The 20,477-nt window shown below is 40.6% G+C and overlaps 1 protein-coding gene across 1 annotated transcript in view; it reads left to right on the forward strand.

Moving 5' to 3' along the window:
* PLEKHA8 (pleckstrin homology domain containing A8) overlaps positions 1–20,477 on the forward strand; it is a 30,482-nt gene that overhangs the window by 2,921 nt on the left and 7,084 nt on the right. The window contains exons 2-13 of the mRNA XM_071561025.1: positions 7,333–7,449; positions 8,113–8,268; positions 9,972–10,096; positions 11,516–11,674; positions 12,245–12,285; positions 12,689–12,846; positions 15,377–15,536; positions 15,942–16,027; positions 16,634–16,692; positions 17,997–18,127; positions 18,624–18,694; positions 19,945–20,006. Of these exons, the coding sequence (XP_071417126.1) occupies positions 7,333–7,449; positions 8,113–8,268; positions 9,972–10,096; positions 11,516–11,674; positions 12,245–12,285; positions 12,689–12,846; positions 15,377–15,536; positions 15,942–16,027; positions 16,634–16,692; positions 17,997–18,127; positions 18,624–18,694; positions 19,945–20,006 (1,325 nt within the window). The remainder of the gene's footprint in view (positions 1–7,332; positions 7,450–8,112; positions 8,269–9,971; positions 10,097–11,515; positions 11,675–12,244; positions 12,286–12,688; positions 12,847–15,376; positions 15,537–15,941; positions 16,028–16,633; positions 16,693–17,996; positions 18,128–18,623; positions 18,695–19,944; positions 20,007–20,477) is intronic.

Genomic DNA, 20,477 nt, shown 5'->3' on the forward strand with positions numbered 1-20,477 from the left:
CCTCTAATGCAATGGCCACCAGGTAGTGATTTCTCAATATGTTACTTCTGTTCAAGTGAAGTGTGCCTGCTTTGGATCAGATATGCATGCACACAGGTCTAGCCTATGAAAATCCACTGAGATATTACATCTGCAGTAAATAGGTCCTGTGATTGCCCTTGTCTATGCTTCACCCACTAAACTGATTTAAAACCTTAAGGGAGCAGGGAACTTTGCAAGCAGAATTATCGCTGTCATACAAAGTGTGACAGCACTTTTTCTCATGGGCAAATACATAATGCATCTGCAAACTTCAAATTATTAATCCTCAAAATCCAGAGCAAGGTGCCTTAAATCATGCAGGCATGTAATTTGGCCTCAGCTGAGCCTGCAAAGCGTGTAACATGATCTTAAAAAATTCCTGGACTTCATCCTTTGCCAAAAGTCTCTATCTAATGTTGGCATTGTTCAGTGAAGTTTGTGGAGGCTGGGGATGGGCTTTATAGCATGAGTGTGTAGCTGTTGTTTCAGCACTGCTCACAATTGGGGTGATAAAGGCGTCACCCTCTGCCTTCCCTATTGCTTCTTGGTTGGTTGTGTTGCTGCTGCCTGTAGTCCTGACTGAACATAAAGCATTCTGGTGTGGACAGCATCAAAGCCACAGCCTGGCTGCAGTGCTGTATCGTGAATGGTCTCAAACTGGGGAATACTGCTTGCAGGAAAGAGAAAGGAGAGAGCAGAGCTGAACTTCATGTGAAGGCTGCTCTTTGCTATTTGAACTCTCCAACTGAACTCAATCTGCAGTTTGTGCTCTTTGTTAAGCATATCTTCTGATTGATAAAATAAATTGATTTAGTCTTTGGAGATTGCCTTGTAAAAGTGAGTTATGATTTTGATTTTTCAAGAGGTTTATAGAATGAGTAAGCCACTGGTGGGAAACAGAGCATTGGGTTGGGGAATACATCCCTTAAGTGGTGTGTGTGAGAGCTTGTCACTTTCAAGTTAATTTTTATTTTCTGCTGAAGTTCAGTTCAGAAGTTTAGATCCTCAGTGTAGGTACACACCTTACCTGCAGTTGCTGACCCACAGGCAGGAGTGGAGGAGTTGGTGTGTATTGACTCTTGGCTTGGGGGCCCGAGGAGCTTTGTCATTAGAAAGAAAAATGATGACTGCTTCCATTGACTTGCCTGGTATTTGTTACGTGCTCTGTGAAATGGCTTTGATCGCTTTTCTTTACATAGCTAAGCTTTTCCTGATATTTAAATATTCACTTCCTTATTTGTTCTGAGTAACCCTAACTTGTCTTCCTCAAGGCATGATACACTAATGTTCATGCCATTAGTGACGCTGCATCATGCCACATACCATAGTTAGCTCTTCCCATCTTCCTATATGTAATCATCCCCTCTCAGTTTATTGTTGTGCTTTGAATTGTTTTCACTTTATCCCAAGATGCCAACAGCCAGCACCAAGCAGTAAATTTCAGCTTTCACATAAAGCTTCAAATTACTCTTGTGTCTTATGTTCAGAATTCTTTAATAAACTTGGGGGGAAAGCTCAAGAAGATGTGAAAAAGCATTAGTTGTTGTATCTTTAATCTGGATGAACATGATATTGCTTAGAGGTAAGTCTTTGGTTTGGGAGTTTGGTTTGGGAGAAATCTGACCTTCTAGGATGGGAGACATACACTTTCAGTTGATATCAAGCTCTGGAAATAAGGTCCTCAGTTTTGAGAGATGGAGGAAGTAATCAAACCCTTCACACTTTATGGAAACATTTGGTTCTAAAAAGCTTTTTATAATTTCCCCTTAATTTTAGCCTCTGAGTGTAGTCCAAGTTCTGATTATATGAAATTACAAGTATAGCTTTTATGGAGGTGGACCTAGACAGCTGAGGTTTTTGTTGCCTTTAGGTCAGTAGTCTGCCTTCTATTACTGGCTGCTCTCAGAGACCAGGTAATGATTTAGATTGGTGCCTGAGTCTCACCTGGTTCTGGCTGCACTTTTTGTGCTGGATGCATTAGAGACTGATCAGTTAAATTGTCTTTGGATTTTGCTTAATTGTGTTTATAATGGTTTGACCTTACTTCTCATGGCTTTCTTCCCTTCCCCTCTGTTTTTCTTCATGCAGCAATCTTGCTTTCGTCCAGCCTTTTTGGAATTAACGCGCTTGCAGTAGAAAAGTTTGATGAGGCTGCAGGAATAGAAATCTGTGTCCCCTCTCTCCTCTGTAAGTGTTAGAGCAGTGCTGCAGAGCCTACATGGTGCAGCATTCTCTGCCAGGTATGCTGCAGCACCGGTGCCTCTGCATTCAGTCCTTCTGCACTAAAGTAAGTGATCACAGGGAATGGCAGGGTAGGACCGAAACAAAAGGTATGATAGACTGATGGTGACGAGATACCATCATGTGGTTTCTGTATGTGCTTACATAAATTCGCTGCATTGACTCAGTCTGGCCTGATAACCACCCCAGGGGTCAGAGAGAGAAGCAGTTGTTTGCTGGGGCTGGGAGGTATAAACAGAGGAGAACAACTCCCAGGAGCTTTGCATGACTTGCATTAGAGCGTCTGAGCAGTGGCCCGAATTATTGAACTTTTGCCTCCATCACCATTATGCCCTCTCTGCCCTTCATCCTTTCACTGCATGCCCTTCAAAAATGCCTGATGGTTGGTACATTGTGCCCTCTGTGCCTTGGCTGGTCACTGGTGTAAAATTGTTTGCAAACAAACCCAGTTGCCCTGTGATGGCAGAATGCTTTTTTAATGCTGCTAGCATTGCCCTAACACTTGTGATTGAAGCAAAAGTGGACTTTAAGGAATCATTGAGAGAAAAATCCTTTGGGAGAAGGTCATTGTGTTAAAGCTGGCTTCAGCTGCTGGTTCCAGGTGTTGCTTCCTTCACTTGAACCTTTAGTATTCCTAAAACAAGTACTTTAAAAAGTGATACCATTGTTAAAGTGCTAAATCTATTACCTTCATTACCTTTAGGAACTTTTGGTATTGATTCCAGTTGTTCATATGCACACAATCATAGTAAAATCGCAATATGGATATTTTGAGAAACTGCTCTCGAGGTGAGAGTAGCTCAGAGAAGAGGCATGTATTGTCACACACTCCTATCTGCATTTCTGGTCTCCCTCGTGGATAGAGACTGGATTTTTATCCTGTCAGATTGTTTTGCTATAGAATTACAGCTGCAAAATGTGTTCCAGCACCTGGGATTGCCCTTCCTAAAATACTGGGTAGCCTTAAGAGGCTGTGTAGGAAAAGTAGGCAGTAGTTCTGGGTGCAAATTGCTTAGGTCAAGATAACCTTCTCACTGTATTACTTTTGTTTCCTGAATGAGAAAAAAAAGAGGGAAGTGTCAAATTTGACCTGTGTGAGATACTTTTTTGCTAAATGCTTTTCCTGACTAAAAACCTAGTCGTGACTGACAGCATGAAACACGTGGCCATATGAACTAAACTTAGGCAATCAGCTGTCGCAAACTGGATTGTAAGATTTAGTGTGGGTGCCCAATAGTCAAGATTTCAGGCATGCTGGGATCTTGACTACAAGTGTTTCATCCATTTGTCACATGGAGATTTCCATAGCCTTAATTCCCCTGGGAAATCCTCATCCATTGGATGTTACCGCATTAGGACCAGCAGTGGCCCTTCTGGACTTTTTGCAAGACACCAGCACTGTCTTGGTCCTATTAGAGCTGAGTTTTCAGCAGCTCCCATCCAGCTGTCAGTTGCTGACACAGTGCTGTGCAGAAGCCACAGTCCTTCTGCCCTTGGGCAGTGGGGGATAAAGCAGTGGGTGGTGGTACAATGAACACACAGCACAGATTACATTTTCTCAGAATGGGATGAAACAACGGATATTTCCTGTTCTCACTGTGAGATGTCTCTGACTATCAGGGCACCCACTCTGGGACTCTTGTGACCTAGCACAGAAAAACAGAGATCCACCTTGGCTTTACCACTTGTGGCTAAGTGTTGGATCTTGCTCTTAGTATTAGCAGAAGGAAGGCAATGAAGACTTCAACTGCTCCTATTAGATGGATGATGTTGTAACGTGCAAAGTTCATAATTATCTCCTTTCTGCACTCAGAGTCTGAATAAGGGTCGAAGAAGTCCAAGGACTATCTATTGCAGAAGTTTTATGAAAATGTATGCTGAAGCTTAAGAAATTAGTAAACATAAAGTGTTACATAATTCTAGTGGAAACAAGCAATAATAAAAACCTGGGTGTCTGGCCTTTATGTCTCTTAGAAATGCAGCTGGAACTGGCATCTCTTAATTGCAGCTTGTTTTCCAGGTCATCAGCTTGACTTCTTGAGTATGTAATTCTCCCAGATGGTTTGGCTTTGTGGATGTCTGGCATGATCTACATGTCTTCAAATGTTTTGTTTTTTCTTCAGGCTTGGCACTTTGGAAGGAATGCTGTCTGGAGCCTGAGTTGTGTAACATTAAAGTTTGAATTATGTCCACATTTCAACTGTGTTATCAAGAAATGTCAAGTTTGCTCAGTGATAGCTACATCCAAACTTCCTGAAGTGTGATGGTGGAAGTAGGCAGATCTTTGTCTGTGGAAACTACTGGAGAAATAGTGAATCCTTAGCAGGCACAGACTGTTTAAGTATCTGTTTTTTTAGTGGACAATATCAGATCTTCCAGGTACTGCAGGCAGTAACTCTTAAGTTCCACACAGCAGTGCAATATGTACCTTAATCGGTGTCTGTGAAGATGTCTGGAATCTCTTCACTCTCTTCTATGGCTGAGATCTTAAGCTACTAATCACTTTTATTGTGCTTTGCATTTTATTACGTTTTTCTTACACATATCTTTCCCCAACAAGGTCAATTTTTACTGTTAATGGTACTGTGGTTCTAAAACGAGATGTGGGAAGTATGAGCTATATTTTTTCCTGCCTGTGCACCACCTATATAAATACACTTGGTAAATTCTTCTTTGAAGTCGTGTTAGTGCTGGCACCTGTAAGTCCTTGAAGGATTCGGCTTTACCTTTCTATATGAGGTGAAGTCTGAATTGCAATATTCCTATGACAGTTTATGGGGACAAAATAACAGTGAATAAAACCAAGGCTTGTGTTCGTGGAAGTGTCTAGGTGTTGTTTGGTGCTTTGTTTTTTATTCCTTTTTGTCTGCTCGAGTCCAAAAGTGAAGCTTCAGTAACTAAAGATTGTATCCCTGTTGCAGTGCCTGTGATTTGTCAGCCACATGCTATTTTTAGCTGGTTGTTTAGGATAACCTTCCCATGGCTGTTGACTCAGTGTCACTGAATACCAGGTGGTTAGTACATCCTTTGACAGAACCTTGCTATGATTCTTTTTTTTTTAAATGGTTTCCTTTTACAAAACTATATTTTTATTGGTGCAACAATTCTGTTCTGACAACGTATTCTGTCCTAGGTAAAAGTTCTCTATCATAGTCTTCATTTTAATACATATCTAATAATTAAAGAATAGTTAGATTCTGCAAAAGAAGACAAATAGTTGCTGTGACACCCTCAACAAAACAAGACCCAGAAACAAAAAAACCAACTGAATAAAAACCTCAACAAAATATATTGACTCGTAACATACTTTTAACCGGGCTCCAAAGTGATGGAGGCAGAGTGCTTTGTATGTTGGCTAATTGATTGCGCAGCCTTTGATTGATGGGATGCAATTTGGTTGAGCATCAGCTGTAATTGTAAGCTGTAGGACCATGGCTGAAGTGATTCATGTGCAGCAGCAGGATCTCCAGACTGAATTAGAGGCTTGTATTGACTGTGGTGCTGCGCATTATTTAAAGGACTGGTTCTGTGCCACTGAGTGTCTGAAGCAATTAACTGCTTCTCTCTGCTGAACAATCACTTCCTTTTTTTGTGAGTTCCTACATATCAATAGTGACTTTTAGGATAGTTGTTTTATATAAAAATCAGTCTTGCTGTTTTCTTTTTTTTTTCTCATGGGTTTTTTTCCCTTCATATAAAGTAAAAAAGGATAGAGAATACTTTGACTTTTTACTGTTTGTGTATTCTTCTAGGAAATAATGGAAGATCTCTGGGAGGGTGTGAAAAAAATATTTATGTTTGTTTTCCAGCCACCCCACAAGGTCTAGCAGTCTATAGACTGAGTTGGCCTGGATGCAGTGGTATTGCTTGTGTAAAAAAAATGGCCAAACCATACTCCTTCTATTAGCCTGAGTCTTTAGTGCTTTCTGGCCTTAAACTGAGCTGTGCTTGGTTTCAGCAGCCTCAAGGAATCAGTCTCTAGCTGGTAAGCAGATTCCATCATTCCTCTAATATGCTATCCATCCAAGCCCAGCCTGGGCTCCTGCAGCACAGTGCTGGTTGGCAGAGCCCCAGTGCTGGGGACAGTAGAAGTATGGGCCCTCTGCAAGAATACCCAGGAGCCACGTGGTCCATGTGGTCTTGTCCAAGTGTTTTTCCCAGAGATTTTTTGCTGGCCCAGTGTGGGAGCTTCAGAATCCTGTCCTGGCCAGGGAGGCTTGTTGCAGCTCAGTAATGAAAGCTGCTTTCCTCCAGTGACGTTGTTGCTTCATTTCTTCTTAAGTTAATGAGCTTGTAGGTTTAATTAAACATAAATGGCAGCTGTCATATCTGGTTTGTTTTTAACTTTTCATACTGCTGAAGTACTTCCAAAAGTGGAAAACCAAAAGGGTAATTTCCTTCTGAAGTTGGGCAGTAGGGCGGGGAAAAGTGTACCCAGAACTACTGGTGTGGGTCTATCCTCGTGTTTTGGTTATTGTCTGAGAAGGTGTCCAGAAGTGCAAATCAGTAATTCAAGACTACTTTTTATGAGGGGAGCATGGGAGTTTCAAGAACTGTTGAAAAATGCGTCATTGAAAGATGGCATTCACAAATCAACACATCCACCTCTGTTCCCTCCTTCTGTTGATTTTTAGGAGTTTCCTACCAATTGTTTTTCAAGAGAGCTTGGGTAGCCCTTCCTTCAAGGGAGGAAAGCTTGTAATTCAAGACAGCTGGGGTGGCTTTTGTGAAGAGCAAAGAAGTGGGTTGAGGACTGGTGGAAGGACTTGGGGGGTGGTGAAGTTGGAAGAGAGAATGAGTTAGTGATGCCATGTTACCAAAACCACTGAAAATGGCATGGCATCTCAGACACTGCCATGGTCCACTGCCTGCAAAAAGGACACTTAGATGCCAGCAAGCGGGGATTATGGTGTACAGCATCCAGACCTGTCCACTAATCTTACTACTTCAAAGGGGTTAATTTTCCAGGACTGAGGATCTTTGGGGCCTTATTTGCAGTGAGTCCCAAGTGAGCGATGTGGTGGAGCTGCAGGAAGGGAAGTAACTGAGAAACGCAGTTTTGTTTTTCAGGCTGGCAGCCTCGATGGTTTCTTCTCTGTGGTGGCATCCTGTCCTATTATGACTCTCAGGAAGATGCCTGGAAGGGCTGCAAGGGAAGCATCCAAATGGCCGTTTGTGAAATTCAAGGTAAGCATACAGTAACACTCAGCTGCATGAAACTTGTCTAATGATGTTGCATTCAAGACGAGATTTCACATGACAAGCTATTTGGGACTTGATTTCTTTGGTATGTATTTGTAGTAACTCAGTAACTTGATCTATATGCCACTTTTTATTCCATAGCATTTTGAAAATGTTGAGAGAGCTGCAAGCTTCTAAAATAAATATGCTGCGTGCAGTTGTGTCACTGTTTTTCATGAGCCATGGTGAAACATCACGCAGCTTCAAATGACTCCTCATAAGCACAAAGCTAAAGCTAGAAATATGAATAATAAACTTCAGTACTAGATCTGCTCATTCATATTGGATTACTTGCCACATCTTTGAGATTCAGTTACGGGCTAGAAGCCTGAAAGAGAGGCTTGACAGAAGAGGATGCCCTTTCCATAAAAACTCCCAGATTATACTGATCACAAAATTGCCTTTCATAGCCTTTTGTAGCACAGCTGTACACACACGCCTGTCCTGTCCATTCCCTAACTCAGAAGTCAAAATGGCAGCAGGGGAGAGTGGAGCTGTAGGTTCCTCCCGTTTCTTTACTGTTTGACTTACTGCCTAATATATCTGTTGGTGTACTTGGTTGGGCTGGGAAGGGCTGAGAGACTGGTCTGAAATGTATGTTGCTTTCAGTTCATCCTGCAGATAACACACGAATGGACCTGATTATCCCGGGGCAACAATACTTCTATCTGAAGGCAAGAAATGCAGTTGAAAGGCAAAAGTGGCTGGTTGCACTAGGAACTGCCAAAGCCTGTCTGACTGATAGCAGGACACAGAAGGAAAAAGGCAAGAACACCCTTTTGCTGGCACATGCTGTTTGTTTCATATTTCCTCATCCTTGCCCATCCATACACACAGAAAGATGACATTAGCTAGAAATCTCATGTGTTAACTCTCAGGGCAGGGATTTGAAAACTTCAGCGTTTTTTTAAAATGTACTATGTACAAATCATTTGAAAACTGTCTGCTGGTGGATTCTGTAAGTACAGTGAGTAAGTAGCTCCTGGCCATGGGTCACTGGATGCAGGCTGTACAAGAATGTAAGACCACCACCATGTACTGCTGTCTAAATATGATGACCCAAGCTCTCATACCAGTGTCTCTTGAGCTTTGAAATTCCTCAAACTCTTTCCTTCCGTGTTCTGACTGGGCTGTCTTATACACTTCAAGAATCCCTTGGCAATTAGAAAAAGGTTTGCACTTGGTTCCAAATGTGCATACTAGTATTTGGAAACTTAAATCTGATCATGGTCAGAATTTTTTAATTCACTTACTTCTTCACTTTCACCAACAATCTCACTTTCACCCTAGTGAAAACCCTTGTTGCTCACAAGCATCACATTATTCGTGGTCAGTGCGACACCTCATACCTTAACCTTGTGTAACCTCAACACAATGACTATGCGGAAGATGGGAAAACAGGAAGTTATTGCTAATGTCTTGAACAAATGCAGGGGATGACAAGCAATTCCTTCCCTGAGGTGAGGAATTGCTTCTCCTCTTAGCCTTATGTGTCTTCTCAAGGCAGACTGGTTCAAACTGAATCAGAACTGAGCAGAAGATGCTACTGTAGGGTGCTACACAAAATGGGGTTCTGATGCACAGTGCCTAGAAGCAGAACAATGTTATATCTATAAGTGACGTACAGTAGCATAGAGTGTAAAGCTACTAATGTGTTTTGCAGAACCAAACCATGTCAGTCTTACTAACAGACAGTTTATTTTGTAATTCTGGGACTCGAATATCAAAAAAAATACTTCTGAAAAATCTCAGATTGACTTCTATTCCTGTCTGGATTAGTCTACTCAGTTCTGCAGTCTCCAGTGCAGGAAACATATGGATATATTGGAGTGAGTCCAGCAAAGGGCCAGTGAGATGATTAAAGGAATATCTGATGGGAGAGCATAAAAAAGATGGAGCCAGTGAATGAAGAAGAGGAAACGTGCCTAAATTTTAATACAAGCAACTCTATTGAGACATAAGCAAAAGTGCTTATATTGTGCAGATGAGGGAGCACTGAAAGGTCGCACAGAGAGGTTGTAGAGTCTCCATCCTTGCCAAAGTTCTAAACCTGACTTGACATGGCCCTGAGTAACTTGCTCTGGATGACTGCTTCGAACACTGGAGTAGGACTAGCTGGTCTCCAGAGGTCTCTTCCAACTTCTTCCATTCTGTGATTCAAGTGTGTATGTGTGCGTGTGTATATATATGTGTAAATAGATACACATATATAGATACATATATATATATATATATATATAAGATTAATGTCTTTGGGTTGGACAGGATGTGTCTTTTACCTCCAGCGTTTTCTACCTATAACCCTATCTAAAGGGTGGTATTGCTTGCATATTAAACTACTTAGTGAAAACAAAAAATATTACATGTGGGGATTTTGTCCTATTTAAAAGGCCCACTAAGGTCAAATGTTGTGAAGTTGCTTTGCATCAAATACGAGAAATTTAACTCTTCTTTTCTGTCACTTTTAGAGTTCACTGAAAACACAGAAGCCTTGAAGACTAAAATGTCTGAACTTAGACTGTACTGTAACCTCCTTGTTCAGCAAGTGCATAAAACGAAGGAAGCCAGCATTTCTGGTGTATCAGAACCAGAGGTACAGCTCTTCTTTTTGGTGTAGCCCACATCTGTAAAGTCTTGAGCGTTGTGAACTTTTCTGGTTAACCAACGTAGTATTCTCTCACAGTTACTTAATGTTGCAGCCTCTTTCTGCAAAGATCCTGTGGGCAATAACGTGCTCACACAACAGTTCTTGTTTAAATGGAGTAATACGGTGCTGTTGCAAATAAATTTGCCCTGTACTGGGATAGCAAGTAGGGAGATGAGATGTGGTATCTGTGATCAAACAATAACGTCTCTGTAGGTGATCATGTGTATAAGGGAATCAAAAAAGCAAAAGATCTTTTATAAAAAAACAACATGCAAGAAGTGTACATTTGTCTGCTGCTGAGGCATTAGTTCCTGCTCAGCAAAACATGACCAAAACCCCTAAAAGGTCATGATTCTATTCAGACCACAAAAACCCCCCAAACTGGTATAAAGAACTCCCTAGTTAGCCTCACATAACTTAGTTTCAAACCTTGAAAATCTTCCTGATCAAAGAAGCCTCATTTAAGAGGGATCTTCTAATGACAGTGATTTGCCCCTTGCTTTGAGAGGGAAATGTGTGAAAAGGGTTGCACTTCACCTGCTAGAGAAGCTGGTGTGGAGTTCCAGGACACCTCCCACTGGAGAGGTGGGTCCATGGATGCAGAACAGGCAGGCAAACACCTGAAGGTTAATCATTTGTATGTCCAAACCATCTCTGTAAAGATACCTGATAAACTGTTCATGGTGAATTAACAGACAGTGCAGAAGCATAATGTAGTGTACAAATGACTAAAAGGCACTATTAGAACTTGCAGCTCACAGGTGCTGACCCATAATGTAGTGTTTATCCATCTTGTATTTCATGCATCTGGAGGAAAACTCTGTTCCTTACTGCCATTTAATTGGAAAGATTTATTGCTAAAAGCATTTCACCATCAATAACTGCACTTCACAGAGATGAGGAGCGTTGTGGCAGTGTGATAATTCATTCTGCCTTTTTTTCAATTGCAGTAATTTTTTTGTTCGTGGGATTTTTTAAAAATTGTTATCTGCAGATCATTTTGTGTTTGTTTAATTTTTTTACTTTTCATTTTTCTGTCAGTGATGTTTCCTGGAATGCCATTGTTGATTGCTTCCAGGCTTAGTATTTCATACACTTCTAACACCTCTAAGGTACATAATTAAGAGGCATTGCTTCTAAAATGCAAGCATATTGAGCTGCTTGTACTGAGAGGCTGACAAGTGTGGTGGTGCTGCAAGCCCCAGTCATATGTGATGCCAGTTCTCTGAGCAGCTGACACATTGAATTTTAATTCACGTTAACCAGAAACCGTGACTGTAGCAGCTGTGGGCTTTGTAGACATTAGTTGCTCCAAACTGATCTTCTGTGATAAGTCTATTTCTTTCAATTGATTTCTTTCCACAGAGTGAGATTGACATGGGAGCCCTGTTAAAATCAACTTGTGACACCTTTCTGAAGACTCTTGAAGAATGTATGCAGATTGCAAATACTGCCTTCACTTCTGAGTTACTGCATCAGACCCCACCTGGATCCCCAAATTTAGCAGTTCTCAGAACGAGCAAGGTAATGGCCGGAATCATCTTCGCTCAGCCTTGGCAGGAATGCTAAGACATCCTTTTGTAAGGTAGCATTTGTAGAAGTAGGGAATGTGTTTTTACCCATATTATAGCTAGTAGTCCTACACTGGACATACTCTGCCATTTCTTATGGTTTTCAAACAAGGTAGGGACATTTTTTAGTCTGTGGTAATATGCCAACAGGAGCTGATGAGCTTATCATTTTAATTACATGGGCACTTTCTTGAATCCTGGATCCATAACTACATGCCCAAAACTGGAACATCTCTGGAAAACCAGAGGTTAAGGTGTATATAGGAAGGTAGATGCATGGCTGGATCTGAGAAATCACTATATCTGGTGTCTGGCCTCAGGTTTTTGTGTTTTTTTCACCATATCGTACTGGTGTAATAATAGAGCACCTTTTCACATTTGGCTGTATGCAGCCTCCAGGTCAGAGAATTAGTGAGGGTTTTTTTGCTGACTCAAACTCGTGTTTAATAAAATGTGAAGTTTGAGATGCATGATACAGTCTTCTTTCTTTAAAGAATATTCTCCTCCCCTCTGTATCTTTCAGATAAAGCATTCTGTGTTGTCCTGTCACACCTCAACAGAAAGGTATAATAAAAGTCTTTACTGTCAGTCTCTTTCTAATCTGTTTTTGGTAGTATCTGTTCTTTCCTTTTTTTTGGTCTACTCTTACTGGTGCTAAATGCAGGCAGAATTGTATCACATTGAGCTTTTTTGTAATTGCATTTTTTTGATTATATATCTTCAGTAAAGATCATTGTAAATATACTTGAACTCTGCAAGCTGAAGTTGAGTTATTAATCCTGCTTGCTGCAAAGAGCTGCGTGGTTCTTTTTGTTATTTTAGACAAATTCTTTTGCTCAGAGGAGCCTGTGACAGTGTATAATTTCTGTCAACTCTTTTTCTCTTATTGTTATTTGTGTGTATTTGCGGGAAGAAGCTTACCAAACAATGCTTTATACACTAACTATTATTCTTTCCCTTTCTTCAGGCAGATGGAATTCAACCCCTGTGAAAATGGCTGTGTGAAAGCAGAAATTAACCATCAACAACAAACGCTTATTAGAAGTCTGGAATGTTTAAACTTGGAAAGGAGTGAGGAGAGCAATAAAGTTTCTGTTGAAGATCATATAGCAGAAGATTTGGCAGGTAAGTATATGCACTGTCTTTTATCCAGGATCATCACTCTGTAAGTGTGAATGAAGGCATGTGTAGGCAGCCTGTTAGAATACTGATCTCTTGCTTCCCAGGAGAGGGAATATCAGTCTAATTTAGTCTGGTATCTCCCTCTGCAAGTTGTCTCAACATAGATTCTGTTGCCCTTGTTGATGGCTAACTTGGGACTGAATGGGGAAAGAAATTAAAAATTCTTTTTTTGGACAAGCTGAGGCCCTCCAGATGCTGACTGACCTGCGTAACAATACAGCCTGGCAGAGCTTGGACTCTCCTTGCATTGTGAACAGACACATTATTCTCAGAGGCCCTCTGCTGGGAATGCCGGAACCTCAGCTATTATGAAGGGCTGTAGTGTCAGAAGGAGAACATCAAAGCTTTGTGTGCCTGTCAGAGAGGGCTTGAACTTGTAGCCACTCTTGATTGCTCTGACAAATCCTTACAGAAAATTAACCCTTTTTCTGCAACTGAGAATGTACTAGAAAGTGTCTCATTTCTTCCATTACCTTAGCAATAGCATGACACTTAAATTTGTGCATTACTTCAGTAAAATATTGTTGAATTAATTCAGTAATTTGGATAAATCTATTTGAGTAACATATGATTTCTGCTCATTCTGTTGAATGGACTGTGTCATTCTTGAACAGTAACTTTCTCTACCTGCCTGTTATTCCTAAGCATATATATGCAGTCTGAATCAGCTGAAGTTTTTAAGCCCAAGTTAATGATCGTAGTAATTTTGCTTCGTGTAGGTTCTCTTTGGAGTTTTTCCCACTTTCATGGCTGGTGTTATGTAGTGTGGCAGGTCCCTGCAAAATGACATGCACATGTCACTATTTGGCATAATGTCTCAAGAAAACAGTGCTAAAGCAAGGAGTTCAAACTAATTCAAGTCAGGTACTTGGCGTTACTTAACTACTGTGGTTCGTGTGGAAAAAAGAGAAAGGGCTGTCCCCTCTTGGGTGCACTCAATTGAGTGGTGGAGTTTTGCTCGCAGTACAGGGTGGGGTTAGGTTGTGCAGAGCTGTCTCTGTGGGGTAGGCTGACCCAGCCAGCCCAGGGGCTTTGGCTTGCTGGTGGCTCTGTGTGTATCCTCCTGTTGAGCCTAGGAGCTTTGCACTGTCTCAGATGCTGTTCTCTTTCTCTCTCTCTTCCCTTTATTGAGTGGTCAGTCTTGAGACATGCTCAAGCATTTAAGTCCCGTAACTAATTTATATATGTCATTTAGGACTTACAGTGTTTGAGTTGGAGATTTCAGAAGATTCCACGTTTTTTGCATAGCACTCCTATGGAGTCACTGCAGGCTTCAGCTGTTTCACTACTCACTAGCCTGTGTGTCTTGATGAAGGACAGGTCAGTGGCATCACTCAACTCTAGTTCCTTAGGAGAGACACTTGGATTGTGAATGTCAGTGATGTCTGGGGCCATTTTTATTCTGCCTTGAGGAGAATGGCTCAAGTCTCATTGCTGTTACTGGGTGGTGTGAGTGGTTCTTATTTCACCCAGCACCAGGCTTATTCAGTGGTTCTGCAAGTAATAGGAACTGCTGCAAGCCTGCTTTCAGAGGTCACTTGGAGAAAGAGAGTTTCCTGCAGCTTGATCCCTTCAGCCAGAAGCTAAGTTCAGCTTCACATCTCTCTCTAAATATCACTGACACTTGAAAATACAGACGACAGATTCCCTTGGAAGTCTTGGGTGCTAGTTTGATGGTCTTTAAGCAAGATGTGCTGTAGCCATGGCTTGTATTCTGCAGATGCTGTGAATGTATTGTTTTTGCTTCTTGAATTGTTCTCTGAAGTTCTCCACGAGGTCAGAAGATCTTACCGCATGTGTGATGTGTAAGAAAGATTTTGCCTTCTTTGGAAGTGCCTGTGTAGTGCTGTATGTATTTGAAAGAGATGTACTTGACCCCAAAAAGGAAGTGAAATAGACCATGGTGGGGAAGAGGCACATGGATCTTTTTCTGAGAAACTTTAAATATATTCATAGAAATGGGGGAGAACATAACAGTCTTTGATATCATACCAGTGTCCACCTAAGCAGCCAGTTTGCTAACTTATCAGAAGGACCAAACACGTCAGTATTATTTTTTGCTTTTGAAAATGTGCTGTGCCACTTTGACAGTACTGGGAAAGTTACAACCACGTGAGAAGTAATCTTCCTTTCAAGGAGATGAATCTGCTCCCTGATGCACCCAATTGCTTCTTCAACTCTCTTCTCTCATCAGGCTGTCCTCTCTGAGGATGTGCTGGCTCACCTGCATTGGTGCCTTGTTCTTGGCCTGTCTGATTAAAGGAATGAAGAAGGGACTGTTTGAAATGTGGTCTTAGCACCCAACAGACCTGTGGTGGGAGTCATGGTGCTGCCAGGGAAGCTTTAAACTGAATGATCCAGAGATTTAAGTGCCTTCCTTAAAGCAGGAAGACATCTTGGTGAACAGGAATAACAATATGAGTATGTGACTGTTTTCTTTTTCTGTTTTTCTTCTGTTTCCTATAAATGCTAGGCATTAAAGAAGATGGAGAGGACAAGCTGCAAGCTGTAGAAGACTGTGATGCCCACAAGTTGCTGAAGTCGGAAACAAATTCTTTAAGTGGATTGTCTTTGTGTGAGGAAGACAGAAATGAAAATGATTTTCCGACCTTTTTCAGTGTCATGAGCAATAGGTATTACAGATTTCAATTAAAAGTGTTATTGAAACTTGTAAATCTTTAATTGACTTAGTTTTAAGACTTTTCTATCTGTAAAGCTGTAGTTACTGAGATTATTTAACAAGATTGCCTACAGCACAATAATTGGAAGAAGACATCTTTTGTAAAATTAGCTGTATAGAGTGAAGTGGGAGGTTTCTCCTTGTTTGTAATTGCCTGCCTTGCTTACACATCACCAAATGTGTATTTCCTGTGATCAGTTACTTTAACATAGTAAAACAAAAGCTATGTTGGTGGTTTAATGTCTATAAATTTTACCTCTATGGAAATTATGTGAATAGGAAATACAATTTTGGCTTTAGAAGTTACACAAAAAGATTTGTTAAAGTAACAATCTTTTCTGCTTCTCCTGGGCACCAGGTTCAGTGACATTGAACTTCGGGAGGAGGAGGGCATACCCACAGAAGAGTTTCTGGAGTCGTGTTATGCAATTGTACCCGTTCTGGGTAAGCAGCTTCTTTTCCTGACTCCTTTTGACTGCTGCCAGCTGTGAGAAAAGGTGCAACAGTTGGTTTGGGAAATTTTTTTCTTCATTAAAGTGATATAGTACAAACTGTATCAGCAGAATCAATTTGACTGGTACTAGAACATGTTTCTTAATTCTTTGCTTTAAAGAGGATCCACACTCATTTAGGTGGGACCCATGTATATGGAGTTTGGAAATCCATGGGTTTATCTGGAACATCTCAGAAAAGCAGCATTGATACCTTACACTTTCAACACAGCACACTATGAGCTGTAGTCTCTTTGATTTTTCCAAAAATTTTTCTGTCTCCAGATAGTGCAGCCCCCCACCTGCATCTAACACTGCATGTGAGGTCCCTGTGAGCATGGACCCTTTGAAGACATCCAAATTGGTGGTCAGAGTATTTTAACGCTTGTACTGACAGGGGTGGGGATTGGTTGTACACCAAAGAAAACTTGAGTTTGCATCATTCATTTAGTATTCTGATGTTTGGAAGAGTTGTTAAGAGAGTAAATGAAACTAATTGTTACTAAAACATTAGTACTGGAAAAAGACACAATTTTAAAATATGGCCTTTTTTTTCTAGATAAGCTGGGACCAACTGTTTTTGCTCCTGTTAAAATGGATTTTGTAGGCAACATCAAGGTAACAGCTTATTTCTAATTTCTATTTCAGATGATTTTTGTTTTTTAAACAAAAAGATATTTTAGACAGTAAAGCTCAAAACTATGTAGTAAGAGTAAATAGTGGAAAACTATTTTAATATTTCATAATGTCAGACCAGAGCACTGAAATGCCTCTCATTCAGTTCTTACAGTACGTTCTGTATTTAATAAATCCAGTTGTGTGCAAACTTAAAAAAATACTTGATTGACTGCTAAGTAAAGCATCTGTTACACCTAGTGCATGTGACTTGGAGCTGAATAGGTTGTAAGTCATGATGTGATGTTAGCAATGTTGACTTTAAGCTGTAAAACAAAGGGAGGGAGAAAATAACTCCTTTTCTCAACCAAGTAGGAGGAAGTTAATGCAGTAAGAAGCAGTTTCTCTGCAGGTTGGGGCGTATCCTGCAGGCTCGGTTCTTGTTCTGGAAGTTCTTCCAGCATCAAGAACTTGTGAAAAGGTTTGAAGTACTAGTTATGAGATAAAGAGGTATTCATAGCAAGACTTTTCATAGCTTTTCCTTCAAGTAAAAAAAAGAAAGAGGAAAAGCAAAACATATCTTCTGAGTATATGATAAGGAATGTTGTATGCTATCAGATTTGTTTGGCGTCGAGCGAGAAAGGTATTTGCTTATCTTACAGCTGGTAGCCACTGAAAGACTACAAATAGCAAGAGAGAAGAATCCTATTTAAAAAACTAAACCATCAAATATTTATTGTGAAGTGATAGGCAGCTGCTTCCTCAGAGTAGAAGATGAATCTGTTTATCCGCCCTTTATATATTTCTCTCTTGTTTTTGTGAGGAGTTGTGTATAAAAACTTGGGAATAAATTGAAAACATAAGCACGCCAAGGACTGCTAAATGTAATTGAGAATTTGCAGCTTAGCAGTGATCAGAAGATAATCTTACTGGTAGTTGAAGCTCAGGGCAAATGGGGCTTTGCTCAGAGAGCATATTGAGTTAACTCCTGTCCAGCAGTGTGGAGGATGTCATGTAAACCTGAAGCATTTTGTTAGACAAAGATGGTAAGTCCCATGTAAATTTTTGACTGAGATGCTTTATTTTGGTTGTGTTAGCCGTATGGCAAACCACATGTGTCTGGGGTGGTGCCCTGGGCTGTCATGCCCAGCGTGGCAGGGCAGCTGTGCTGTGGGGAGTGTGTCACATGGTTGTGGAGCAGTAGTATCTCTTAGCAGGGAAGAGTCCCAGGGAATGGGTAGAATTTATAGGACAGGCCCCTGTTTGATCTTAAAAGCCTAAAGTTTTACACTTTGTATTTTCTCCAGAAAATAAACCAGAAATTTATTACCAACAAAGAAGAGTTTGATACCCTTCAGAAGATAGTGCTCCATGAAGTGAATGCAGGTGTAGCACAAGTTAGAAACTCTGCTACAGAGGCTCTCCTGTGGCTGAAAAGGTAATGACCTCATATCTGCATACATTATGAACTGCTAGGGTACAGTGCGGGGCCTTTCACCAGTGCTGGTTTGTGTATGTGGAGCACACTGGTTAATTTCCACAGGCTCCATCAATCTAAACTGGTCAGTTTCAAGATTAGTATATTGTTTGTGTTTGTATCACTGCAGCTTTGCCAGAAGGCCTGAAAAAGCAATTGTAGGACGCTGTTTTCCCATACAAGTGAAGTTACAATGAATTACTAATCCTTTTGGACCAGAGCAGATGATTTCAGGCTGCAGCAGAAATTTTTAGCAAAATGTTTTTTTCCTTGGACTGAGAGAGAGGCTCGAGGAAGTGGCTGCATTTTTTTTTTGTTGTTCAGATTGAGAATGGCTCCTTAATTTTTAATTTTATTGCACTTTTGAGTTGTATTGCTACTTGGAGGGCTTTGTTATACTTTAGGTTACTTTGTTATAAACATGGTTTCTTTTTATTTCATGGGTCCATCCTGACAGAGGTTTAAAGTTCTTGAAAGGGTTTTTGACAGAAGTGAAGAATGGGGAAAAGAACATCCAAACAGCTCTGAGTAAGTGCCAGACGCTTTATTCTTCATGTGCTTCTGAATTTACATACTTGGCTAATTTCCTCTTTGTTTAGAACCTGTGTTTTCTTCAGTGACTAATGATGCAAGTAATCTCTAAGACCTAACATTTTGAAAACTGCAGTTTTTTAAAATGGCTGCCATAAGGTGGGTAACTGGTCAACACTGAAAGATTAGCAGATAATGATTCCTATATCTGGCATACTTTTGGCAGGGGAGACAGTCATATCTTAGGAAAACAAGAGCTTTGTCTCATTCTACTTTCTCGACTGGTTTGCAGTGAGAGTGATGACTCTCAAATTTGTGATTGCTGCCTTGTTACTTTTTTAATTGTATGAGATTGGCCATCACTCTTTGAAATCACCTCTTTGCCACCATGACTGTGAATTTTCCACATCCATTAAAAGGGAGTTTGTAACAGAGAAGACGGAATTTTTCCAAGTGCACAATTTCTGACACCAAGGCAGGCTAGTGGCCACAACAAACACACAGCAAAGTACAAACCCCTCTTAGACTTGACTTGGTTGTTCCTGTTTAAGGCACTCTCTACATGTATGCAGTCCAATGTTAAAATAATCCTTTAAAACAGCTTTGCAACAGCTTTTTAAAAGCTTTTTATTTTAGCTTCTTTTAAACAGCTAAGCAGTCACCCTATAGGATTAGTAAAAAGAACTACTATACTGGAGTATGTAGCTGCTCTAGGAAGTGGGACTGTAAATACACTGCCGCCAGATGTGGGTGTTAAACACCGTGGAAAATCAGGGCATTTATTTAACCTTTTGAGTCTGAGGGCTTCAGCACTGAATTACTCCTTGAATTGCTCAATGCCTGCAGCAGAGCCATGCTGCTGGTTTTTTCTCACTTTTTCATTCCCTTTTTTCCCCTGTAAAGTTCTTCCATGTCAGTATGACCAGTGCAGCTTTGGTTTACTGTTCAAGTTTCATCCTGTGTGGTATTTTCTCAGACTTCACATTTGCCTTTCTGTCTGTTAGAACACTTTTGCCATGGATGGGTTGGAAGGAGACTGTACAGCAGAGCTGAGACCCCAGTGCAGAAATACTAAATCTGTCATCTCTTTTCAGTCATAATTCAGTATTCAGAACTAGCCATTATTTACATCCAGTGGCAAGAATGTAGCTTTAAATACTTATTTCTGGGCTCTGAGTTCTCTTTGTGATGCAGACTTAAAACTGCCGTACATCTATCTCATGATCTTTTTTTTTTCCCCCTTTAAGACAATGCTTATGGAAAGACATTACGGCAGCACCACGGCTGGGTTGTCCGAGGGGTCTTTGCAGTAAGTATTTATCTTGGTAGCTGACAGAGCTCAGGGTCTTAGTCATGTGATCATATGTTGTGTGTAATTCATAAACTATGTTAAAATTCTGAGCATTAAAGTGAATAGATTCCTTTACCAGACCTTATTTTCAAGGTGGGTATTGTAGGTATCACTGTGTTTAGTATTGGACTTCCAGGGTGAAGCTGCTTTCTGGAGACAGACCAGACAGATTGCACTTGCGTGCACAATTTTTTCATGATGTGTTTTTGAGCACAGTCTTGAAGGGCTGAAATGAAGATTTGAGGTTGCTTTTTTGAAGATTGATCTACCTTTGAATATGACCATTCAAGAAGGGTTAGTGCAGAATGTGTGGGGAGTTGAAGTAGAATATATTGGCTAGAGAAAATTTTTTGTCCAGTCTGGCAGCTCCCCCTCGTGTTTGTCACTGGAAAATTATCACTGAAATTGCAGAAGAAAAAAGGAAAGCCC

Source organism: Pithys albifrons, chromosome 7, assembly GCF_047495875.1.
Source record: "Pithys albifrons albifrons isolate INPA30051 chromosome 7, PitAlb_v1, whole genome shotgun sequence".
NCBI lineage: Eukaryota > Metazoa > Chordata > Aves > Passeriformes > Thamnophilidae > Pithys > Pithys albifrons.